The 26757-nt window shown below is 36.6% G+C and overlaps 4 protein-coding genes and 1 pseudogene across 4 annotated transcripts; 4 read left to right on the top strand and 1 right to left on the bottom strand.

The window, feature by feature from the left end:
- Positions 1 to 4404: 4404 nt before the first annotated feature.
- Positions 4405 to 7714, top strand: LOC106381751 (ribulose bisphosphate carboxylase/oxygenase activase, chloroplastic). The gene is made up of 7 exons (XM_048755160.1): positions 4405 to 4879; positions 5418 to 5734; positions 5818 to 5923; positions 6005 to 6090; positions 6529 to 7001; positions 7074 to 7367; positions 7480 to 7714. Exons 1-6 carry the CDS (start codon positions 4835 to 4837, stop codon positions 7364 to 7366), a joined length of 1320 nt encoding a protein of 439 aa, XP_048611117.1. The 5' UTR covers positions 4405 to 4834; the 3' UTR covers position 7367; positions 7480 to 7714.
- LOC106381752 (succinate dehydrogenase assembly factor 1, mitochondrial) lies at positions 7584 to 8845 on the bottom strand. Its single transcript, XM_013821691.3, has 2 exons — positions 8687 to 8845; positions 7584 to 8438 (listed from the first exon to the last, which is right to left on the bottom strand). Exon 2 carries the CDS (start codon positions 8414 to 8416, stop codon positions 8156 to 8158), a length of 261 nt encoding a protein of 86 aa, XP_013677145.1. The 5' UTR covers positions 8417 to 8438; positions 8687 to 8845; the 3' UTR covers positions 7584 to 8155.
- A 2587-nt stretch (positions 8846 to 11432) lies between these two features.
- On the top strand, positions 11433 to 12443 carry LOC125585672 (annotated as a pseudogene).
- Positions 12444 to 13233: 790 nt separating this feature from the next.
- LOC106381749 (probable E3 ubiquitin-protein ligase RHC2A) lies at positions 13234 to 14628 on the top strand. The gene has a single exon (XM_013821688.3). The coding sequence runs from the start codon at positions 13455 to 13457 to the stop codon at positions 14478 to 14480; it is 1026 nt and encodes a 341-aa protein (XP_013677142.1). The 5' UTR covers positions 13234 to 13454; the 3' UTR covers positions 14481 to 14628.
- Positions 14629 to 24322: 9694 nt separating this feature from the next.
- On the top strand, positions 24323 to 25863 carry LOC106381748 (aspartic proteinase PCS1-like). Its single transcript, XM_013821686.3, has one exon. The coding sequence runs from the start codon at positions 24397 to 24399 to the stop codon at positions 25711 to 25713; it is 1317 nt and encodes a 438-aa protein (XP_013677140.2). The 5' UTR covers positions 24323 to 24396; the 3' UTR covers positions 25714 to 25863.
- Positions 25864 to 26757: the final 894 nt, after the last annotated feature.

The following is a 26757-nucleotide window of genomic DNA, read 5'->3' as shown; positions in this document are numbered from 1 at the left end:
TAGGAGTTAAGTAAAACTGAATTCCTTGGAACTTGATGTTATCTAAAGGAACATGAGTAAACTTTAGAAAACCATTTGTAACTAAAATTAACTGATTGGATGAAGTGATTACCATCATATTGTTGGTACGGAACAATACAAAGGTAGATCCACAAGTGCGCAGCTTAACCTAGGTATTAAGCAAGGTCTCTGGATCCAAATTTTATTCAGAAAGCACAATATTGCAGCAAAGACTCTCGTAAATAGGTTGAGTTGTTTGTCAAATTAGCAAATCAATAGTATCAATCTAAAAATAGAAACTTATGTTTAGCTATTATTTAGTTTAGTCAATGTGCATAAGTTGCAAATGTTTCTTAGTTTAAAATTATGATTTACTGTGAATAAAAGTACGCCAATTGTTCATATATTGAAAACAAAGTGAGACACAATTTATGTTAACTTTTATTTGGAGAACATAGATGCGATTTGTTGGTATTTTCACCCTAAACTTAAAATTTGTAAAATCAAGTTACAGTCTTTATCGACACATACATCAAAAGTTAGCATGAAATATTATTATGTCAAAAAGGTTGGACAATTCTCATTTTCATTTTGTAAGATTCTTACTTCACCATACAATTACATGACATTTAAGACACTATAGCACCATAGATTTATTGTAAGTGTTTTAACATCAGTTTTATGATATATTGGGTGTTTATATTTTTGTAAATGAGCATTAGCCTAAAAATATATGAAATACATAAATTTAGACATAACATAACAATATAACCCTATCCATATGTAAGATTCAAATATTATAATTCTAGATTACAACTATAAGTTTATCGTAAAAACATAGCAAGTTTTTTGTTATCAAACTTAGTTTTAAAGTAAAATATGTAAAATTATTATAAATTATTAGATGCAATGTTAAATGAAAGATTATAAATATCCACTAAAGTCAAAATTCAATATACTATTAAGTGTCAGAAAGGAATTTGAGAGGGATACAATGCCTAAACAATTAATCAAAATCACTTATTCTCTACTAAATATATGTGATGAGCAAATTCATATGCCATGATAGATAAACAATACGTGAATATATCATAGATAAATCAATAATAATACTTATTGTTTACTCGGAATGTGATGATATAGTTCTACCAAACTTTTTTATTTTTGATGGATTCGTATTCGTAGATGATATTCACGACGTCAAAAACTCACAGGTATTGAAACATGAGATAAATATTAGCTACACATCATTTGATCAGTTATTGGTTTAGAAAGTTAACAGAGTCCAAGTAAAGACGAATGATTCACTTTTGTGGCATTGTGTAGTTTTAAAGTCTTTTTTGAAGGCACTGAAGAATGGTCTTTGACATAAAGACTATTATAATCTTTTTCTAATTTTGTATTTCTGATTTCGATTTTCCATATTATGAACTGATTATATAGTAGATAATTCGGTGTTTATAACTAATATGATGTAAGAGGTTTCACTTGTTTTTTTTTTTTTTTTTGTCATCAACTTATTTTGTTGTTTCTTTATTATACAATAAATCTTTTATGAAAGAAAATAGAGTTTTGAAAAAAACAGTTCAAAAGAAGAAAACTATTAATTGTTAGTTTTTGAGCAAAAAAAACCGAGAAACTTTTTAAAATAACATTTTTAGTTTAATTGTTAATTTTTAGTGGTTAGTATAAATATATTTGGTTTATATTGTTATATAGTGATTAGTTTAGTCGTTAAATGTAAGGCAATACCATTTGTTTCTTACTGAGTCAGTTCAATATTTTAAGAGTTTACTCACCCACTTAGCTATATCTAGACCTCGGTTCTCTGTCACCACTTCCAACCAATCTCAAAATCTAGACATGTCTCATGTTTCCTTCTTCTACAAGCTTCAACGGGACTTTCATTAGCTGATAGTTCTTTCTCAGTCAGCAAAAGGTTCAAGTTAGAGATTAATCAAAAGACACTGGAGAATGATCTTTGACATAAAGACTTATGATTTTTTTTCTAGTTTTGTATTTGTGATTTCGTTGGATATGATGTGAGAGTACCTTTAGTATATGATTTGATTATAATAGTAGATGATCAGGAGTTTATAACTAATATGATGTAAGAGGTTTCACTTGTTTTTGTGTTTCTTTATTATATAATAATTTTTTTATGGAAGAAAATAGATTTTAAAAAAAAATAACAATTCAAGAAAAATAAAAGTATTAATTGTTAGTTTTTTGAGCAAAAAAAATGAAAAAACTTCAAAAATATTAAGAAAGTATTAACTGTTAATTTTTTAAGAAAAGTATCTAATCTATTAAAATAGAGTCCTAAATTTATCTACCATAAAAGTTCTCATTTACGTTTTGGACTGTTTCAAGTTTATTAGTACGTTACTTAATTTATGGATCATTTCAAGTTATTTACATTTATTTAATCTATTAATTTAACATTCTATTTTTTATCTACTATAAACGAATCATACTAGGTCCATTTCAATAATTATTAAAAGAGTCATTTCTTTAACCAACCATTTCATTTACTAACATAACATAGTAAAAGAGTTTATATCCATCTTAATAAATTAAACACGAACATCAAATGGTCCTCACGTCCATTGACTAATCTTTGCATACGAACAACCTTTCTGTTCTAATAAACTATAAACCAGAGCAACTACTTCTCTTTATATACACTAATCATCATTCATGGTTGATTTCATCAAACATTAACCACAGTAACTAAGAATATTTTCATTGATTTCATCAAACATAAGCCTAAGTTTAAAGGGATTATGTTTTTAGGTCTCGCTTGAAACTTATAAATATTCTATCTCACATTGACTCATCATAATATTGAGATTGATCTTGGGCAATTTGGGGTTTAGTTATTTCCCTCTGTCACGAGCTTATTCGAGCTTTTCGTTTTCTCAGTAATGTAGATGACGACCTCTCTTCATTTTCAACTTCGGTTTACTTGGTTTATTTTTTCAATCCAACTATTACAAACCAAAACAAAATATTAATATATATTGGTAATCCACTTCAAACTAATATATTCAAATTATAGTTTATATACTCCTTCCGTTCTTTAAAGTTACATATTCTAGAGAAATTTTTTTTTTCAGAAAGATCTATTTTTTCCTTTTTCAATGCATATTTTATTAACTAATTGCAAACTTCAAAAAACTTAATTGCACTAATTGATTTTTTATTGGCTTAAAGTTATTAAAAAAATAAACACAAAAAATTATGCAAATTTAATGTATTTTATTAAAATGTGTAAAAAATACTATATAATATGGATATTTTAGGAATAGAGTGAATATATCATAACAACCACGAGATGTGCTTTAAATTTCAAACATGCTTTGATACTATGTATTTAACATCCATTAATATTTTGGTAACATCCAATATTTTTTTTTGAACTGTACATCCAATATTTTAACGGCTGAAAATTTGTTGTGAAAGCTATCATTTCACTAAAATTAAGTAAAAAGAAATTATTGGGAGGAAAAATATTCTTTGGCATCAGCGTAACTATTACGTGCAAAGATATTCTAAGCCTGGTAACAAAATATTCTTTAGCATCCTCAAGTCAACAAACAAAATCTTTTAGTTAATAGTATAGATATACATACAAATAAATTTGGATATCTAACATTAGATACATTCAAATATTTTGTTTACCAGAATGTGACATTTAGTTTTTTAAACTTATTTTTAGATATGATTTATCTTTTATTGTTGTAATAATAAAAACAGAAATCTGAAAATTCATATATTAAATAAAAATTATTCACAAAATTTAGTACTATAAAGTATTAATTAAGTCAAACATACACATTACAAGAATGCAAAATTTAAAACGAAAAAATTCTAATAAATTATTAATAATACATCTGAAACAAATGTTAAAACTAAACTTCTTAGTGTGATGTTACAATTTTAGTTTCTTTTAAATATGCTAACATAGGCTTTGGCATGTAAACCGAGAACGACACAATTTTCTAGATCAAAACGAATTTCATAAATAACTATTGTAAATAATCGAACAGTGACTATATTTCCAGATAAAAAAACAAAAATCTAATGAACGTACATAATACCAAACACGCATTAAAAACATATGAATATTACAATTTCATCAGAATATTTTTCACCGAATATAAAAATATCAAAAATAATTTTATATAGAAAACACTAAAAATTTATCAGACGTACATAACTTACTTTACATTTAAATTGAATTTAAAAATAAAAAATATATCCGCGCAAGTGCGCGGATTCAAACTCTAGTTAGTCGTTAATTGTTAGTGGTTAATGGAAATATATATGCTTTATATTGCGGAGAGAGAAATATTAATTGTATATATATGGTATATATTTGGTTTAGAGATAAAACTAGAAATATAAGTATTGGCTATTGTACAATTTCTCTCGACAAATCACTTTACACCATTAATTTAGAATAATATATTATCACTAAACTAATGTCATTATCTTACCCTTTGGCATTCTATTATATGAAGAATTCTTCATGATCACATATGAACGGCTACCTCATACTTAGCAGTAACACATACGAGCCAATTTCATGACAACCTCATAAACACATGCCACGTGGACCAATCAAGAGAGAATCCTCCTCATCATCTTACTCTTGTCTACTTGGCCAATCCGTATCGTGTGGCGATCAGAGAGTTAAGAAAGAGATAACGAATTGTTTGTTGATCACTTGTTTATAAATCTTGCTCACCAACATCTTTTTATCACTACTTCTTCATCTCCATTCAAAATTTCTATCCTCAGCTTCTACTAGGAAGCACACTCGTGAGACATGGCCGCCGCAGTTTCCACCGTCGGTGCCATCAACAGAGCTCCGGTACTGTTACTTATAAACACTATCTTACAGACATGTCTTATTCACTTGAGTCGCTTTGATATTCCATAGTCCAGATCAAGATTCTGATTTTTTGCATCATTTTGAGATTCTATGTCTTCAGTATGTCGTTAGAACCAAGAAGACTTTAACTAGAGATATTTTGATACTTCTTTTTATTCTCTACTTGGGAACTACGAACTACAATAGTATACGTGATCAGGGGCATGGCCGGTTCTAACATAACCGGATGAAAACAATTATTTTGGTTCATGAATTTTAGAGAGTTAATATACAGTAATATAGTTCCCAATTTTTTTTTGATAAAAAGAAAAGAGTTCCCAATTTTTTTTTTAAAAGTTCTTAAGTTATACTAAAATGTTTATAGCCTGCAAAATCTCATGATAGTTTATGACTCTAAGCCCGGTTTGTTTTGGTTAGAGTGAATTCAGTTTATTCTGATTGAACATCTCTAAACCGGCTCTTAACCCATGTGTACCAAAGCTTGAATTTATAACTGACTTTGGCATGTATGTTGCAGTTGAGCTTGAACGGGTCAGGAGCAGGAGCTGCTTCAGTCCCAGCTACGACCTTCTTGGGAAAGAAAGTTGTAACCGCGTCGAGATTCGCACAGAACAACAAGAAGAGCAACGGATCATTCAAGGTGGTTGCCGTGAAAGAAGACAAACAAACCGATGGAGACAGATGGAGGGGACTTGCCTACGACATCTCTGATGATCAACAAGACATCACCAGAGGCAAAGGTATGGTTGACTCAGTCTTCCAAGCTCCTATGGGAACCGGAACTCACAACGCCGTCCTTAGCTCCTATGAGTACCTCAGCCAAGGTCTTAAGCAGTAAGTTATCATCTCTCTAGTGACCTTCCATATAGGTTTTTAGAATCTTTGGTTTTAAATTGTTTCTTCTTGTTGATAAATAGGTACAACTTGGACAACATGATGGATGGGCTTTACATTGCCCCTGCTTTCATGGACAAGCTTGTTGTTCACATCACCAAGAACTTCTTGACTTTGCCTAACATCAAGGTACTAATATAACAGCTTTCTTAGGTGCATATTTGAGTTATTACACATCAAAGATTATCTTAAAATGTTCTGTTTTTATAGGTTCCACTTATTTTGGGTGTTTGGGGAGGCAAAGGTCAAGGTAAATCCTTCCAGTGTGAGCTTGTCATGGCCAAGATGGGCATCAAGTAAGTCCATCTCCGACCTTTTTTGAGGCCGGATCTGAGATTTATGGGGTCACAAAGATTTTTAGGTTGATTTTGAAAAAGAAAAAAAAATGTTTTAACAATTTAGAGACCATGAGAACTATAAATATAATAATTCTTTAAAATTTGGGTTTCAGTGCAAATGTTTCATCCGATTGTGTCTAGGTCGGTTCTGCCTTTGTCTTTGTTTGAATTTTTTTTTAAAAAATAAATTTTATTAAATCAATACGAAAAATTGGGATAAGGATCCGATTACAAGCCCGACTCACAAAAGTATCCAAATGAAATGTATTTCCTATATGCTTCGCTCGACCCTTATTCTCCAAGCGCGTTCCGCTAGACCGGATCTAATTGATCCCCGTTCTCTACCGATTTTATAATCAACAAAAAAAATCTTAAAAAGTTTATATATCTTTGCAGCCCAATCATGATGAGTGCTGGAGAGCTTGAGAGCGGGAACGCAGGAGAGCCAGCCAAGCTTATCCGTCAAAGGTACCGTGAGGCAGCAGACCTGATCAAGAAAGGAAAGATGTGTTGTCTCTTCATCAACGATCTCGACGCTGGTGCTGGTCGTATGGGTGGTACTACACAATACACTGTCAACAACCAGATGGTTAACGCAACGCTCATGAACATTGCTGATAACCCCACCAACGTCCAGCTCCCAGGAATGTACAACAAGGAAGACAACGCACGTGTCCCCATCATCGTCACCGGTAACGATTTCTCCACTCTCTACGCTCCTCTCATCCGTGATGGACGTATGGAGAAGTTCTACTGGGCCCCGACCCGTGAGGATCGTATCGGTGTCTGCAAGGGTATCTTCAGGACCGACAATATCAAGGATGAAGACATTGTCACGCTTGTTGACCAGTTCCCTGGCCAATCGATCGGTAATAAAAAAAAAATATTAGTACCTTTATGTTTGTTGGTGTCTCTTAATACGATTCTTGATTTTCTTGTAGATTTCTTTGGTGCATTGAGGGCGAGAGTGTACGATGATGAGGTGAGGAAGTTCGTTGAGGGACTAGGAGTGGAGAAGATAAGCAAGAGGCTGGTGAACTCGAGGGAAGGTCCTCCAGTGTTCGAGCAACCGGAGATGACTCTTGAGAAGCTTATGGAGTATGGTAACATGCTTGTGATGGAGCAAGATAACGTCAAGAGAGTCCAGCTTGCCGACCAATACCTTAACGAGGCTGCGTTGGGAGACGCAAACGCTGACGCTATTGGCCGTGGAACTTTCTTCGGTCAAACCTAAGGTCCGAACTGAACTCCTTTGTGTTTTGTTTTTTTTTCTTTGTTTAAATCAAAGGACTGAATCTAGTAGGGGGGATAAGGAATTAGGGTTTCACTGTGTAACTTGCGTTGCAGGTAAAAGTGCACAGTAAGTGAATTTGCCGGTTCCTGAAGGATGTTACTGATCCTGCGGCCAAAAACTTTGATCCAACGGCTAGAAGTGACTGATGGAACTTGTGTCTTTCAACTTTTGAGCTTTCTCCTACTTATAATTAAATCTTCTGTTTTTTTTTTCTTCTGCTTTTGTGTAATTGTGAATTGGTGATTATGTGCAAACTTTCATATATTACAGTTGCCCCTTTATCATAAACCATTTCTCAACTTTTTTTTTTGCTACCTCATGTTTCTTATTCTTCCAAAGCATAGTGCATTATAGATAACACTATTTAGCCATGTTCGTTTACTTGCAATCCGCAATTACCATTAACCACGGATAAAGAAACGAACACTAAGCTGCGACTAGCGATTGCATCGAAAGGTCACAACGACTAGTAAACAACAGGGCAAAGACGAATCTAATACATATCCTACTCAAGTTGAATGTTTGCAAATCTTCCAACTCATATATATTCCAATTGTAATCTTTTATTTATGGATCTCGAAACAGTTGTTCAAGTTATGCATTATCAAATACAACATACCAACCAATGTTAAAGAAACTTCCGAGGAATTAAAGGAATCAGTTACCTCTCTTTGATTCTCTATGATGATTTCTACATAACATTATGATCACCTTGAGATAGGTGTAAGACTAGTTGATCTTCACAGAGGAGATGGAAACCATATCGGGACTTTTGAGTTGATCAAGTTGCTTATGACCTAACCGAAGCAGATACTCAATGTACTGAAAGTTCTTACGGTCGACCTCCTTCGAGTTCTTGCGGAACTCCGTCGACACGATCGTCTCTATTCTCTTCCTGTCTTCCGTTGGCTTCGAACGAGCTGCTCTAAGGAATCCTCTGTAGAGACTCAGGACTTGCTTCTGCATCCCGGAAAGTTTAGTAGCTCCCATTTTTTTTTATTGTTTTTGTTATCTTTAACAAAGACCAAAACACCCCCAAACAAGCTAATGTAAAAAATTGATTACGGCCATGAGAGAGATCTAATGCGAGAGTACAATAGATTCAGAGAGAAACACACACACAAACAACGCTCATCAATTATAATTCGATATCTAGCTCAACGAGATCTGTGGCTAATTCTCATCTGAACAGATTACATATAGGAATTGAGAGAAGGAGCGAACAGAATCTCTGCAGCGAGGGAGAATAGCAGAGCGTACCTGAAAATGATCAAATCGAGCCAAAAATGGAAGAAACAAGCTTCAGATTTACGAATATAGAAATTCAGAGAAGCTGCAACGATGGAGAAGATGGTGTGAAGGAGAAGAGCGAAGCGTACTTAGCAAAATTGGAATAAACCTTTTAGGATTGAGAGGAGGCAAGTTTTGATGGGCTCTTCTGCTTTGTATTATGGGCTTTTATCTTTTTTTTTTTTTAACTAAATTGGGCTTCCTTGCTATTACTGGAGAAACCCAAGAGATGGTTTCCAGTTTCATTTTTTTACTTCAATTTAAAAAGCACTAGGGTTTGGCCCGCCCTACGGGCGGGTTATTAACAAAAAAAATTACACATATATTTATCTCATCAATTTTAATGAGTATTTCAAGATGCTTTTGCATATTTTAAATTAAAAATGATTTTTATATTCTCTCTGCATATTTGGTTATTCTTTTTATAGATTATGTTTATCTTACTATTGAAAAGATGTTTACGAATACATAATAGTTTCATATGTTTTTAGTGTAGCTTCATTTAGAACCCATATCTGCTATTTGGCAAGCTGTATTTTGGCCTGCAGTAGCGTTTTAAAAAATACAATGCATGTGACTGAGTGTAGAAGATTAGGCGTTTTGACAGAAGGTTACGGAGTGTTTGTCAAAGACCAACTCGCCTTCTTGAAAGCGTGGAAGTTGCTTAATTGTTGCGCTAACTTGCCAGAAGTATCTACACATGCACATGTTATGTTATAACAACAGCTGGATTGACTTGCTGAATACAGTAGACAATGGCATTACAAAACGCTTTCTCTTGGCTCTACCTTTGCGGCTGTCTCCTTTGGCGTGCTGATGCCGTCACTTGGGTGTTATGTAACCATGGCCGTCTTTAAACACCAGCTGCGTACGCATTGCGATATTTCTCACAGTTGTGAAGTTGTCCAATTTCAGGAGAATCAAAATCATGCATGTTTAAATACCTTGTTCTCAGTTAGCTATGCGGGATGGAGACGGGTTCTTATTCAACAATCTCCTGCCTCCTCGTTGAAGTGTGAGATTAATGAGTACTACATTATCCTCTGTACCAGGTTTTTTATTCATTATTGCTAGAGAAACATAAGAATCGCTATCCAGATAAGAGGTAATTTCTAACTATGACATGTTTTTTCCCACAGTTTATTTTTGAAATGGTAGGGCTTTTTAATTGCCGGTGTTTTTAAAGTATGGAAGCTCCTATAAAAATTTAAAGTATTTCTTATCTCACGAATATTTCAAGCTTTATGTAATCAACGGACCAATGTTTTTATATTATTAACCATAAGTGAAATGGATCAGCATAGTAGGCCTTTATGCTTTTATAGTTCCATTTACTTTCATTTGTTTATATTTTTTTTTTTTGCATAGGAGTTTTGTTTTTCATTGCCGAGAAAATCAGCCGAGTAAAACAATTGTATTATTTTTGTATTTAGCTACAGTTTGTGTTAAAAAAGGGCTACAGTTTGGTTTGTTTGAGATTTAGGAAATATATTTATTACGAATATTGGTTTCGCATGTGTCTTAAAGTAGTGGAAAAGTGAATGGTGATATGTTCACGAACGTGGAACTTTTAAAATAAGGACGAATTCTGTATAATAGTATTATATCTCCTTTAACTTTTTTCAATTGAGAGTACTATTCCATTGCTCTCTGCTTCAAGTGATTTTGCTATGTAAAGAAAATCTTATGCATCGTGATCATTTTTGCAACCTCCATGTGCTTCATGCTGATGCAGACCTTCCATTAGACCACCAAAGAGTACATCTCTTCTACCTAAGAAATCAAACAGATACGAATTTGAAATTTGTGTGAACCAATCTTGTAGTGAATTGACGAGGAATCAGAAGAATCCAATAATGGATCTGGTGGCTCCTACCAAGAACGAAGCTGATGTTCATCTTCAATCTGATTCTTCTCAAGCATTCTATTTTCTCATTGGTTTGTATCTGAATGTTGATTTCTCTATCTGGTTCCCATAAAGAATTCAATTTGAACAACTGCAAAAAAAGAGAGACACCCATAGGAATTAATACACATTGGACTATACAGGTTAGGAGGCTTACAATAGAAAGATTGTATTCTTGGCTTTTCAGTTCTTTATATATTTTTGCTTCACCAGCTATATATAGATATCGGCTTCCAATTAAAAAATTCAAAAGCACTTTCAATTCATCAGCCACTTCCTCATTGTTTGTATTGAGAGCTCCCCATTTGGTTGTAATTTTTGGGATAACTAATTTATCTCATAGGTTCATGACCGCATAAGATTGAAGGCCATTTCGCCTCCCATTACTAATTAAAAGAAAGAAGCAGAATTTAGCTAATCTGAAAGAAAAAGATGGAAATTTAAACACAAATACTGGAGAAAGAAAAAAATAGATGTACCATAATTCTGTTTCAAACTGAAGAGTAGGGTCTATACTCTCTCTCAGCCATAACATATTTCTTCTATGTTTGCTCTGCGTTTGAAATAAGATCTTTAACCATGTTCCATGTAATAAGATTAGCTTTGCGTCTCCATGTACATCGAAGCTTATACTATTTCTGCTAACTGAACAGCTTCATGCTCAGATGCTATATTTATACAGTCCAAGAGTTCTTCTGAGAAAAACCGACCTGAACCACGCATGTAGCGGTAAATTGATTCACCAACCCAAACTTAAGAACATACAAAGAAATATGAACATAAGATTCTAGTTAATCTAGTAGTAAATGATTCACCAACCAGACAAAAACATACAAACGGTCAGCCATTTTGGCGTTACTTGTTGGCTCGGCAATCGCTACTGAACCTTACATTTATAGCTCTCCTCCACCACCTCCGGTTGCATCTCCTCCACCTCCTTATAAATACAAATCTCCTCCTCCTCCGGTTAAGTCCCCTCCACCACCGTATGAGTATAAATCTCCTCCTCCTCCTGTTAAGTCTCCTCCACCACCGTAATACTACCACTCTCCACCTCCCCCGGTGAAATCTCCACCACCACCGTATTATTACCACTCTCCTCCGCCTCCGGTGAAATCTCCTCCTCCTCCTTATTACTATCATTCTCCACCTCCTCCCGTGAAGTCTCCTCCATCACCGTACTACTATCAATCTCCACCCCCTCCGGTGAAGTCTCCTCCACCACCGTACTATTATCACTCTCCTCCTCCTCCGGTTAAGTCTCCACCTCCACCTTACTACTACCACTCTCCTCCTCCGGTCAAGTCTCCACCTCCACCCTACTACTACCACTCTCCTCCTCCCCCAGTTAAATCTCCACCGCCGCCATACTATTATCACTCTCCACCACCACCAGTCAAATCTCCTCCACCTCCATACTACTACCATTCACCGCCTCCTCCGGTGAAATCACCACCTCCACCTTACTATTACTCATCTCCACCACCACCAAAATCTTACCCTCCACCATATTACTACTCATCTCCACCACCACCACCAAAGTCGTACTCTCCATACTACTATTCATCACCACCACCTCCGGTGTATAAAAAGTATGAGAAGAAGAGAACACAGAGATAGATATCATCGAGTCGGAGGAGAGATGTGGAGGGTCAATAGTCATCTTGATTAGAAGATTTATGGCAGACGATTGAAGTTCCATCTTGAATGGAGGCATTATGCGGGAGGCGATGGGGGGAGAGGAAGTGAATCGATGTCGGCATCGAGACATAGCTTAGAGTTACAGGGGAGGCTGATTGTGTTTGGCTTAGGGTTACGGGGATGATGATCTGTCTCTTTTCTAGATAATTGGACAGTAATACTTAACGGGCTGGACCAGTACGTGACATTTTTTTCCATTTTATTGATTGAAGCCCAGTTCAAGATGACATGGCAAATTGGTTGGCCAGGAATTTTTCTGCCTATGTGGCACACCTTGAAAACCTCTAAAATAGTTCCTTTTATATAGTAGGATTTGAACCTTTTAACGAATCAAAATTCTATATTATAATTAATCTTTTTTTGTCAACTATATTAAAATTAACCTAGATTTGGATTAAAGTTCTTCAGTTGTCCAAAAAAAATTAAAGTTCTTTTATATAGATATCGATAGTAATTTGAACAATTTTCTCAAATAGTCATTTTTAAGTTTTCGCCGCAAAAATAGTTTTCAAAAAAGTGACCAAAATAGTTATTTTTTTTATTTTAAAATTTCAATTTTAATTTTTTATTTTTTTAAATTTGAAACTCTATCCTCAGAACTCCATCTTTTAACTCTAAATTATCAGTCTAGATTAGTCCTAGGTAAAAATATATTTTTACTTTTTAATAAAACTTATTTTTGTGACAAAAATTTAAAAATAGTTATCATAAGAAATTTTTCTAGAAATTTATATGTAAATTATTACAAAAATAAGTAAATTCAAGATATACTCCAACCATAAAAATAGAAGACCCTATTAAATATGGAATCCATATAACAACCCATTTGGAGAGCCATCATTAGTCCCTCACTAAAGTATGAAATAAAATAAAATAACCCTAAATTATACTGCTTCCATAACTATAAGATTTTAATTAAGTTTGTTTTAATAACCTTTTCTTCTTTCGGCAAATGCAATAACAATTTGTTGTGTATTAAAAACAAAAGTTACACGAGAGATAAAGACGAGCAAACGAATTGGACGGTTGGGTGTAAGCCAATTCTGTCTCCTTCTTGTTAAAAGACAAACCACCACCGTTCCCTTCATCCTCTCCCTCTCCCTCTCCTCCATTTCCTTCTTCTCTATCTCCATGGCTTCTGGATCTTACTGGTGCTACAGCTGCAACCGCTTCGTCTGGGTCTCCTCCTCCTCCTCCTCCTCCATCTCCTGCCCCGACTGCGACGGAGGCTTCCTCGAACACATCCAACAACCCCCCGACTCCCTCCACCGAAGAAGCCCCACGCGCTTCCCTCTCTCCTCCACCCACGCGCCCCTCACTCGTAGCAGCACCAACCGCTCTCCCAATCCGGTAATCGTCCTCCGCGGATCCGACGCCTCCGCAGCCCCAGACCGATCCGCTTTCCAGATGTACTACGGCGACGGCTCCAGCTCTGGCCTCAGGCCGTTACCCCCGAGCATGACGGAGTTTCTGCTCGGCTCCGGATTCGATCGGTTGCTGGATCAGATCTCTCAGATCGATCGCGGCTCGTGCGATGATCACCCTCCCGCTTCGAAATCGGCGATCGAAGCGTTGCCTGTGATCGAGATCGATCGGATTCATCTCGAGTCGGACTCTCAGTCTCACTGCGCGGTCTGCAAAGAGAATTTCGAGCTGAAATCGCCGGCGAAGGAGATGCCGTGTAACCATATATATCATCCTGACTGTATCCTCCCTTGGCTCGCTATTAGGAACTCGTGCCCAGTGTGCAGGCACGAGCTCCCGGCCGAGGCTGTTACAGTAGCGGATGGTGGTGATGAGTCTGCGGCGGGATTGACGATTTGGAGGCTACCGGGAGGAGGATTCGCGGTGGGGAGGATTCCGGGAGGAGATAGAGTGATGCCGGTGGTGTACACGGAGGTAGACGGTGGGAGATTGGGGGAGGAGAGGATTCCGAGGAGAGTAGCGTGGGGGTCGAGGAGAGGAGGAGGAGGGGGAGGGTTTACGGGTCGGATCATGAGACTGTTTGGATGTTTTAGCGGGTCGTCTGGATCCGTAGCGTCCGGGTCCGGGTCGAGATCGAGGGTAACTAGTAGGAGCAGGTCTTCGTCTTTGTCTATGTTCAGTACAGCTGCGTCTTCCTCGAGGAGACGAAATTGGCTAGCTCGGATAAATTAAGCCTCTCATCAAAGGTAAAACAAATGGTGAAATAAAAAACCAAATAAACACCCTTCTGTTTAAATTTTTGTCTTTTCAGTGTAATGATTATATTCTTTCCAAGAAAATTGAATCTATTCGAGTAAATTGATACAAAAGGTTTATGTGAGATTGATAGTTCATGAATATTCGAACCTCTTTAGTGTTCTGTTGGTATTACAGTGGACACTGAACAGAGAAGTGATAGTTTTAGATAAATCGGGTAATGGATTTTACTTATCTTACTAGTCACAATCTAGAATCATTGCAACAGTTTCATTAATTTCAAGTTGATGGTTTATTTCCACATCAAAAGAGAGTTATACAACCTCTTCATGTATAATCTTCGAGGTCCAGACATAACAAATGTTATTATGAGACAGAGAGGCTATAAACATCTTCAGAAGATGACAATTATTTGTGTGGTTACCAAGTACAGAGAAAACGTGAAGGAAAAAAAGCAATAATGGAGTTATTATTACAACGCATCCGATGATGCTCACCGATTATTGGAGACGACAGCCTTTATATTGTAACCATTATTTGGTCAACAATATACCTGTTCTATGCCCTATTGATTTTGAAATGCCAATGCTCTCTTCTTGCTCTATCACAATAGTGAAACTTATTTTGCATTTTTGATTCAATTTTCTGGGTCATTGATTGTAACATCTGAATCTGAGGTTTGGGTGTTAAAATGCCATGTCCTAAGCCAAAATTCAGGTCTAGGCCCAAAACTTATCCCAAGGAATAAAAAAAATTGTCTGGTCAATGTGTTTGAACGTTACACGATCGAATAGCAGGTGAATTATCAACACCAATACGACCATATGGCTCATAGTTAGAAAAAAACAATAATCACTGTGTATGGAGAGCCTCCTAACAAATTCCGTAATCAAATCAATTTGTTTAGACATAATAAGTCGTTAGCAACTGGACTATACCAACGAGGGCATCTACTGGCGTCGTCTATTGTTTTCAATAGTTTAGGTACCAAATGCAACTACACAAAGTGACGTAGACGAGAATTTTACCGTGGGCTGCGTTCAAAATTACTTTCTTGTGGTTCGAGATTATAAGTCAAACACTTATATGAAAAAGCTTCGTATTCGTGCACTGACTAGAAAATTTTCACTTTGACGCCTCCTTAACATTTTATAAAAGAAGATGCATAAAGTATTTGCTTGCTCAACCTCAACTCACGACAGGATCAGGCCAACACTGTAGCGCACACATAAAGATCATCAAAACTGGATGATGAAATTACATTACATTAGCAGAAGTTTACTAACATACATGCACACGCAAATCGAAATAGTCAAACTAGCAAGCCTAGTGAGGTGAATGGAATAAACTAGTTCACATAGACTCGTGACTTATTGATCTCCTTCAATCACTTTCACACTCATAACTAATTGTTGGATGACTTTTTTTTAGCTTTGATGATGTAAACTCAGATTCTCATTAATGATAAAGTTTGTTACAACTGATTCTTATACAATCGTAAACAAAGCTAAACCAAGAATAACCAACTGGTTTACATCTTAAATATAATCTCAAATAAACCGGACATTCCAGAGCCCTTAACCAATCTAAACCACCTATACTAAAAGCCCACCTCAAGATGGAGATATGAAGATGTTCTTCATTCCCATCTTGCCAATGAGGTCTCGGAAAGGTGCAGGATGTAAAGCTTTCGTCAGTGTATTAGCTAGTTGATTCCCAGTCTTCACATACATGGTCTTAAGAAAGCCACTCTCAATAGCTTCTCTGGTCTTGTAGCAATCCAACTCTATCCATTTCGTCCGCTCATGGAAAACAAAGTTATTGGCAATGTAAAGTGCAGAGGTATTGTCACAATACAAATGAGCAGGAGGATGAAATGGAACTCTGAACTCAAGTAACAACCGAGCTAACCAAATCATTTCCTTAGTAGCCAACGCCATTGCTCGAAACTCTGCTTCAGCCGTACTACAAGAAACTGTATCTTGTTTCTTAGAACGCCATGATACTAGAGAATCACCGATGTACATACAAATGCCACTAACTGAACGTCGAGTATCTTTACATGCTGCCCAATCAGCATCAGAAAACTCTCGTAGATCAAACTTGTTGTCTACAGGATAGTACAACCCTTGGCCAATAGTGCCTTTCAGATACCGCAAGACTTTGTGTGCTGTAGTGAGATGAAAATCTGTAGGAGCATGAGAAAATTGACACAAGGTGTTAACTGCATAAGAAATATCAGGTCTTGTTGTGTGGAGATACATCAGTCGCCCAATCAATTTCCTGTAAGAAGAAGAATCTTGAAGCGGAACACCTTCTTCCAGTGAAAGTTTAACACTCGGATCCATAGGTATTGATGAAGGTTTGCAACCAAGAAACCCTGTTGTATCAAGAAGCTCTAAGATGTATTTCCTTTGACAGACTGAAATCCCCTTTGATGATCTCGCAATCTCCAAGCCTAGAAAGTATCTAGCTGGACCAAGATCACGAAGTTTAAAATGTAACTGCAACTCGTCAATAAACTTTCTGATCAGACTGTCACTGTTGCTCACAACAAATATGTCATCCACATATACCAACACTCCCATGATAACGTCATCTTTAAACCTCATGAATAGAGTGTGATCTGAATGTGATTTGGAGAAACCCATACCAGTTAATGTAGAAGAAAGTTTGAGAAACCATTGTCTCGAGGCTTGCTTTAACCCGTAAATGGACTTATGAAGTGTGCAGACTGCATTCTTGGGAAGCACTTCACCTGTAATTTCTTCATATCCTGGCGGAATCTTCATATAAATCTCCTCAGTAAGGTCACCATTCAAGAAAGCATTGGATATATCCAACTGATGCACAAACCAATTCATCTTAGCTGCAAGAAGAAGAAGCATACGAACTGAAGTATGTTTAGCCACAGGAGAAAATGTCTCTTCATAATCCAATCCTTCCTGTTGCGTATAACCCTTCGCCACTAGTCTCGATTTAGGTCTCTCCACTGTGCCATCAGCCTTATACTTGATTGTATTCACCCATTTGCAACCAATTGCTTTCTTCTCAGGAGGTAATGTTGTAATACTCCACGTATGTGTTCTCTGCATAGCTCCAATCTCCAGTCCCATTGATTCAACCCAAACCTTATGTCCCTTGGCCTTTGAATACGTTCTTGGAACGAAATCTTTTGTGATTGTATTAATGAAGGCACGAAAAGGCTCAGATAATAGAGAATAAGAAATATAGTTTGATATAGGGAATGGTATAGTGGAGGTAGTATTATAACAATGAAAGTCCTGCAGGTGTTTGGGATGTTTCTTTTGTCTGTGAGACCTTGATTCGAAAGAAACCAAAGTCTCAGAAGATGATGCATCAGAATGAGAATGCACATCAGAAGATGTAGTTCCAGAGGGAACTTCATCAGGGGTTGCAGGTGAATGAAAATGAGGAAAGAAATCTTCAGTCACATCTTTGATGTTAGACGTAGCTAAAGGAAAAATATCCTCATGAAAAAGGACATGCCTTGAAACAGAAATGGCGTGTGTCTCTATATCTAGTAGCTTATACCCTTTATATCCACTAGGATAGCCTAAGAAAACACAAGCTCTAGCCCTTGGTTCAAACTTATTTCTACCTTTAGGAGACGTTGAACAGTAACATAGGCATCCAAAACTCTTCAAAGAATGATAATCAGGGACTTTACTAGTGAGTTTCTCATAAGGAGATTTGTTTTCAAGCACAGGAGTGGGTAATCTATTGATTAAAAACACAGCCGTCATCGCACAATCTCCCCAAAACTCTAATGGAATGTTTGACTGAAACAAGAGAGATCTAGCTACATTCAATATATGCTGATGCTTTCTCTCTACCACAGAGTTCTGTTGAGGTGTTTCAGGACAAGAGTGATAAGCAATGATACCTTTAGCAAGAAACAAATCAGTAAACTTCGATTCATGTGCATTATCTGACCTAACTGATTGTATTGTCGTTTTGTATTGATTCTCAATCATGGCAATGAATCCCGGAAAAACATGTAAAACATCAGACTTGTTCTTCATAAGGTAAATCCAAGTAGCTCTACTATAATCATTGACTATTGTCAAGAAATACCTATGCCCGTCACTAGTAGAAACCGAGAAATGACCCCTTGTATCAATGTGAACAAGTTCGAAAGGTGAAGCACAAATGTTATTGCGAGATTTAAAGGGTAAATGCCTTTGTTTTGCAAGATGACAAATGTGACAAAAATGATGTTTTTGTTTTTCATTTCTTAAAGTTTTGAAACATAACAAATCAGAAAGTACATCAACTTTAGAATCAGAGGGATGACCCAATCTATTATGCCATATTGTAGAATCAATCGTAAAACTAGAACAAGCAGGTGGAAATGAACAAGTGGTAGAAATACCTTGTAAACAAACAGACTGATTATCTTTATTGAAATCCATGACATATAGGTTTCCAACTTGACTACCTTGACCAATCATCAATTCCCTTGTAAGCTCCTGAATAAACCATTGATCAGAAGTAAAACTAACTTTAGAATTTAAAGTCTTAGTCAAAACACTCACACTGATCAAATTGAATTTAAACTCAGGAATATAAAGAACATCATGTAGAGAGATAGCATCAGTTAATTGAATGAATCATATGCCCTCTATATGAACCGTATATCCATTTGGTAGAGTAACATAGGTCTATTCTAAGGCTCTATATTCTACATAAAGGTCCTTAGTATGGGAGACGTGATGAGTAGCCCCTGAATCTAATACCCAAGCTCTAAGAGACACAGCCGGTTCTGAAGATATTGAAGAAACAAGCATGTCATAATAAGATTTGGAATATAGATCAAGGAATGTACCTGTGACCTGTGAGATCATCGGTACAGAGGTTGAAGTCGAGGCACAAGTTTTATCCGGTAAGGATTCAACTGATGAAACATGGATCTTGGAGCTAAGATAAGAAATCATATGTTGTATCTGATCCCTGGACATCTCTTCCTTTGAGTAATCTAGCTTATCTGCCTGCAGTTCTGGTGCAACTTGAGCAAGATTCGTTGAACCAATCGTCTGCGGCCTCTTCCATTTGGGACCAGAACCCAGAGGATACCCGTGCAGCTTGTAGCACTTATCTGTCATATGTCCAATCTTGTGACAATGAGAGCACCGAGGTTTCTGAGTATTTGTCTGAGCCAAGAGTGTATGCGGCTGCTCAACAGGGGTAGAAGCATGAACCTGAAACGTAGAAGGAGAGTAGTTCTTTGATACACTTCCAACAGAACGTTGACTCTCATCTTGATCAAGCATGTTGTAAATCTCTGTCAAGCTTGGTCTTGGTTTCATGTTCAGAATCTGTCCTCGAATGTTTGCAAAATTCTCATTCAAACCCATAAGGAACTGAATGATTTTGCTCATCTTAGCTTCTTCAATCAACTCCTTCACATGATCGCAATTACACCTCTTCACTGTGGTAGTTCTGGTGTTAGCCAATTGTTCCCACAATGTCTTCTTCTTCGTGTAATACGTCGAGAGATCAAGATTCTCTTGTTTTAGAGTCATGATTGATTGTTCAAGCTGGTACTTTCGTGGAAGATTGCTCACTCTAAACCTCAGATACAGATCATTCCACATCTCCACCGCATCTTCATAGTAAAGAATGCTATCATAGATATCTTTGGTCACTACATTCAACACCCAAGCCTTCACCATAATATTACATCTACTCCAGATCTTAAACAAAGTATCATCCAAATCAGGTCGAGGAAGAGATCCATCTACGAAACTAAGCCTATTCTTCGCATCTAAGCTCATTCTCACAGCAATCGACCAGTTGTTGTAATTCGTTCCATCTAGAGTGTGAGTAACGATTGATAGACCTGGATGATCGGCAGAATGGAGAAAGAACGGACTGTGAACGTTGTCGTATGATTCCTTCTTCATCGGAAATGCTGCGTGAAGCGAACGATCTTGATTGTTCGTCGACTGGTGGTGTGGAGTGACCGCAACTTCATTCTGAGCTATAGGAGTTGAGATCGGAGTTCGATCTGGTGAAATCGGTGTTCGTCCTCGTGCTTTTCGTCCTTGTTTCGCCATTGAAGAAGATTGGAGCTCGAATAACGATTTGAAAACACGGAGAGATTCGCAAAGGTGATTTGGATGCTTCCGAGATCAAATCAGCTACAGAATCGGCTTCCGATCAACAAAATGAGGTGAGATTCGACGAAAAAAGAGAGGAGAATCGAAGAATTTGAGGTAAATCAATGAGATTTTCGCGGAAAATGCTCTGATACCATTTTAGCTTTCATGATGTAAACTCAGATTCTCATTAATGATAAAGTTTGTTACAACTGATTCTTATACAATCGTAAACAAAGCTAAACCAAGAATAACCAACTGGTTTACATCTTAAATATAATCTCAAATAAACCGGACATTCCAGAGCCCTTAACCAATCTAAACCATCTATACTAAAAGACTTCGAAAAATCTCAAGATACCATTATACTAAAAACACGTACGTCAATGTGGCTAAAAGAGCTGGTCCCCGTACACAATGGTCTGGCATTGCCACGGAAAATACATAAGAATACAAATAAGCATTTATTTTAATTTGACTCTACTTGTTCGATTCGGTTCTATATTTTCCTTGGTGTTGGTTTCTCGACGATTGGTTTTATTGATCTTTTGGATTTTTTTTTTTCTTTTTTTTGTGTGCACTATTGATCTTTTGGATATCATTACCAATTCTTATGAGTTTTGATACTACATGTCAAAAGTTGTAAAATAGGATAACCACTAAATTATTGAGCATATATAAACTGAAATAATACATATTTATATTTATCTTAATTAAAATACTTTATGTGACAAAGGGTCTCCAACGTATAATACCAAGGTTTATATTGCACATCGCATACAAATTGATAGGAATTTCTTATTTAACATCAAAAAAATAATTGTATTATTCAAATTTAAACTGGTCTTGGTAACTAAACTGGAATAGAACAACATAAATTATATGGAAAGATCTAGAGTTCTTTACTAAAAAAAATCTGTTGTTGAATTGTCTACATGAAAGTGTATATAATCAATCGAAATTTTATTCGACACAAAGTGATCTAAAAGTACATATATGAGATAGTGTGGTAAGTTATCCCCCATGATATATTACATTGTGAAATTGAGTTCTGCTACCATTACCTTATCTTTAAGATTAATGACTAACATTGTGAAGCAAGAAGATAATATTGCCAAAAGATGCACCTACTGTATGTTTGTTCAAACTAGACCATAGCTAGAACCGTGCGCTCCAATGACTAGAAGATATTGATAGGGTGCAAGTCTCAACCATCCATCCAAGTTCCATATTCATGGTTGATACTAAAACTCATCATCAACCCAGAGAAAACTCATGGTCCATAAACCATAATTGATATCCAATTGCCATGAGAAAAAAAATTGCCAACATCTAATGCTCAAGGCATCATTCATTTCTTCCACAAATGCTTAAATTGGAATCAATTTTAATTTTGTCAATTTTAATAGGTATTTGTCAAGACCATTGGAATCAATTTTAATTTTGACCATTAAAATATACACGTTGCAGCTGTAAGCCTGCAACTCTATATATAATTTTAATTGTCAAGAGTCATTGTCATAAAACCAAAATATTTTTGTTGGTGCATGGTTGAAAGAAAAACGACGTTGAGTTATCTGGTAACACAACAGGAAAGAGTTGGTGAGAGTTTAGAAAGAGTTAGGAATGAGTTGCCTCCAGCACACATTTGACAAATTTTTGGTTGATTTCATATCCACCTTTCGCCAACTTTGACAAACTTTGCAAAACCACAAAAAAATAATTCAACTATCGTTTTCCTTTAAATATACTAGAAGGCAAGCACGACTTGGTTTGACGTGTTACTGTGAAGTTACTAGAGCTGGAAATTTTACTCATTGACCGCGGGCCCCGCCCCGTTTGATCCGCCGCGGGGCGGGTGCGGATCGAACCATTTGAAATTTTTAAATCACGGGTGTGGGTGCGGGTCGAGATTATTTTGAGCGGGACGGGTGCGGGTCAGCCGAATTTGAACCGCGGGTACCCGCCAACCCGCAAATTAAAAAAAAAATGTCTTTTTTTTTGAAAAAAAATTTTTTTTCGTAAAATATATAAAAACAATAAATATTTATATAATTTTAATTATAAATATATTTTTTAATAGTATTTTTTTAAAATAACTATTATATAAATAAAAAATAATTATTTTTAATTAAAATAATTATTAAATAATTAGAAAATAATCATTTTTAATTAAAATAACTATTTTTAATATAATTAATATTACCCGCGGGTTTGGCGGATTACCCGCGGATTTTGGCGGGACGGGTGCGGATATAAAAATTTTTGTTTGCGGGTTATGCGGATCGGATTTTTGAATCGAAAAAACGATTCGATCCGCGGCGGGTCGGGGCAGGTTGACCCGCGAACCCAGTTACTACCATCTACACCTTTTGGAGGTACTATGCAATTTTTTATACTAAAAGTAAATATGTATGCATATTTTATTTTTAATAACTTTTGACTGATGAGTGCAAAGTTCAGCTTACTTCACAAAAACCAAGTCAATGCAACCAGCCGCCCGCATCGATGGGCCCGACTAGTCTCCGGGATTAACTAGTTCAACCGTGAAAGCCAATGAAACCTTCCGAGACTTATCCACGTACAACAAATTTGCTTCAAATAGTAGTCACACTCAAATAAACTAAGCTTGTGACGTTCCTCAAAAGAACTACTCCTACGCCACAAACTAACGCGTTGTGGAAAACACAACTGTAATCAGGATTTTATGCAATGCATGCACCAGTTATTATATTACACGGTCTTGAAGGTTAGGTGATGAGAAACAAGATAAGAAAGTACATGATCACGACGAAATGAGATATATTCATAAAGACAAACTGGAAGTTTGTGTGTATTTTAAATTCATGTGACGGAAACAGAACAAAACAAAATACAATCACAAAATTCTTGTGTAAACCCTTCTCATTGAACGGTAGCAATATAGACGGCACCGTTTCCCGTATGGTAACAAAATACTATTAATCGAAAAGTCATAATAAGACAAAACATTTGCAAAAATGTAAACTCCATTATGTCGGTTGAGAGTTACATTAGGGTGGTGCTTTTCCGTCAAACCACCAAAACTCTATTCTAATCATATACTTTAACAACTTTACAAAACTATACTGGCCTTAAAAGATTGACAAAATCAATTAAAAAACAAAAAGAACAATCCAACCATTTGTATATTTTCCCGTGAGATTGGTTATTGAATTTAATAATTAGAGCGATAACTATCTTTTGATTTAATTATAGGAAATTTGATTCAAGAAAATAATACAATTCAGACTAAAACAGAAAGAAAAGTAAAATAAAGAAAACAAAGATCCCGTAGAAAGTGGGAACACGAAGAAAGTACCATAAACAAAGTTGATGTGAACTACAGAGACTAAACAGAAACCACAAAGACCTACTCCTCCACTAACTTGTCTTTTGTATCAAGACTTGGCTACTCTCCAAAAACCCTAGTAACATTCAAATCAAATTGACAACAACAAAAAAAAACCCAAACATCAAGTGTTCTTCATGAAATGATTTTTAGTTAGGTCGAGACAAGATCATACGTTTTCTGAATAGGATCAAAGTGCTTTGGTCACTGATATGACAAGGTACTAGAATTATTGCTTAGAAGTTAACTCAAAGGTTCTCCACCTAAAATTCAAACTCTTTTTGGCTCGGAATGGTTTGAGTAAACCGGAACAAACCGGTCATAATAAAAAAGAGGGAAAAAAAAAACACAATATTGTATTTAAAGATGGCCAAGTATGTAACAAAGAGTCAAAATTTATATGATGGCTTCATCATCTCTTTCAAATTTATTACGTCAAATTTCAGTTTTACTTCTCATTTTCCCTCTCACACTCTTCAATACATCTTCTTCAGACCAAACACCACTCGTGTTTTCTCTCAAAACCCAAAAGCTTCCTCAGTCTTCTTCAGACAAGCTTTCTTTCAGACATAATGTCACACTCACGGTCTCTCTCTCCGTCGGCTCTCCGCCACAAAACATCTCCATGGTTCTCGACACCGGAAGCGAGCTTTCTTGGCTTCACTGCAAGAAAACTTCAAACTTAGGATCCGTATTCAACCCGGTTTCATCCTCTTCCTATAAGCCCGTACCTTGCTCGTCCAATATTTGCAGGACCCGGACCCGGGATTTGCCCATACCCGCTTCATGTGACCCGAAGACCAATCTTTGCCACGTGGCAGTCTCCTACGCCGACGCTACCTCGATAGAAGGCAACTTAGCTCACGAGACGTTTGTAATCGGGTCTTCAACCCGACCCGATACATTATTCGGGTGCATGGATTCGGGTTTAAGCTCCGATTCGGAGGAGGACGCTAAGACAACCGGTTTAATGGGAATGAACCGGGGAGCTTTATCGTTTGTTAACCAGCTCGGTTTCTCAAAATTCTCTTATTGCATCTCCGGTTCAGACTCCTCCGGTATACTGCTTCTCGGTGACTCGAGTCTCTCGCGGCTTGGTCCTATCCAATACACGCCTTTGGTACTCGAAACGACGCCGTTACCGTATTTCGACCGGGTCGCTTACACGGTCCAATTAGAAGGAATCCGGGTCGGATCGAAGTTGCTTTCTCTACCGAAATCCGTTTTCGTACCGGACCATACCGGAGCCGGTCAGACGATGGTGGATTCAGGTACGCAATTCACGTTCCTGATGGGTCCGGTTTACACGGCGTTGAAAACCGAGTTTATTGCGCAAACCAAATCGGTTCTCAAAGTTGTAGACGATCCGAATTTTGTGTTCCAAGGGACAATGGACCTTTGTTACCGGGTTGGGTCTTTAACCCGGCCCAATTTCTCGGGTTTGCCCGTTGTTAGTTTAATGTTTCGTGGCGCGGAGATGAGCGTGGCGGGTGAGAAGCTGTTGTACCGGGTAAACGGAGCCGGGTCGGGAGGAAAAGATCAGGTGTATTGCTTCACATTTGGGAATTCCGATCTTTTGGGAATAGAAGCGTTTGTGATTGGTCATCATCATCAGCAGAACGTGTGGATGGAGTTTGATCTTGCTAAATCAAGGGTTGGATTTGGTGCTGCCGTCAGATGTGATCAAGCTAGTCAACGGCTCGGATTGCGAGATTGATAACCTGTGGAAATAAAGGGGAATATCTTATAGAGTATATAGTATATGTTTCTTTTTTTGTGAGGACATCTTATATACAATGTGTTTCATAGAGCTTTTTTTGCGAGGAATATTTTCATTTATATTGAAACTGGAAGTCATTTAGATACATGTCAATATCGTCAATTAGCTCTAGGTATTCGGGTATTCGGTTCGGTTTCAGATATGAACATTTCTGGGTATATCAGATAATCACTCTTATACCCAATAGGTACTTATAAAATTTTGGTTTGGTTTCGATTCGGTTTCAGGCCGGGTACCCGTTTAATATATGAATCAAATGTATATATACAAAATATATTACTTAACATGTTAATTTAAGTGGTGTAATGGTTAAATACTTGTATAATCGTGAATCCAACCAGAGTTCGAAAGTGTTGTTTTATAAGCATTTATTGTATTTTAATATAGAAATACTATATATATATATGTATAATATATGAGAATACATAAAAGATAACGTGATTCGGTGGTAACAATGTTCTCACTCTTCTTGATAACCTCAGGTTTGAGTGGGGTTGATGAACATATTTTTTCAGATATTCGGGTAACCATTCAGTTTTTCGGATATAGAAATATAGGAACCATTCGGGTATTTGAGGGTTTTGGTCCGATTTCGGTTTCGGTTTCGGTTAATTTGGTTCGGTTCCGGTTTGGTTTTTCGGTTCTGGTTTTTTTGGCCAAGGCTATCTTTTTAATGTTTGGACGTGCTTTCTACGGCCATGCTCAATGGCTATTCGGCCCCAAAAAATCGGTTTTAGTAAGCCTTGTGGCCTAGTTATCGTTGGGCTGTAGAAGATGGACCACGCAATGAATTTCAAATTTCAGCATATTATAATCTTTCAATTCCAGTATCACACTATTTTCTTTTTTATCATCACCTGGCTTGACAAAGTTCGACGTATATCCAGCTATACAACACATAGAAACGTAACTTAGTAAAGTTAAACTCAGGTAAAAAATGCTACAGAGATGGTCATTTAACCTCTTGATTAAAGCCATTTT

Source organism: Brassica napus, chromosome C4, assembly GCF_020379485.1.
Source record: "Brassica napus cultivar Da-Ae chromosome C4, Da-Ae, whole genome shotgun sequence".
In the NCBI taxonomy this organism is placed as follows: Eukaryota; Viridiplantae; Streptophyta; class Magnoliopsida; order Brassicales; family Brassicaceae; genus Brassica; species Brassica napus.
Note: the sequence above shows the minus strand (reverse complement) of the source record. Positions and strands in the feature narration are given on the sequence as shown.

What these genes read in the sequence shown, in the direction of transcription:
- LOC106381751 (XM_048755160.1), top strand. Translation starts at nt 4,835, where the DNA reads ATGGCCGCCGCAGTTTCCACCGTCGGTGCCATCAACAGAGCTCCG. An exon ending in GTGCCATCAACAGAGCTCCG is followed by an intron (nt 4,880 to 5,417) that starts GTACTGTTACTT and finishes TGTATGTTGCAG; the next exon opens with TTGAGCTTGAACGGGTCAGG. An exon ending in ATGGCCAAGATGGGCATCAA is followed by an intron (nt 6,091 to 6,528) that starts GTAAGTCCATCT and finishes ATATCTTTGCAG; the next exon opens with CCCAATCATGATGAGTGCTG.
- LOC106381748 (XM_013821686.3), top strand. Translation starts at nt 24,397, where the DNA reads ATGATGGCTTCATCATCTCTTTCAAATTTATTACGTCAAATTTCAGTT.
- LOC106381749 (XM_013821688.3), top strand. Translation starts at nt 13,455, where the DNA reads ATGGCTTCTGGATCTTACTGGTGCTACAGCTGCAACCGCTTCGTCTGG.
- LOC106381752 (XM_013821691.3), bottom strand. Translation starts at nt 8,416, where the DNA reads ATGGGAGCTACTAAACTTTCCGGGATGCAGAAGCAAGTCCTGAGTCTC.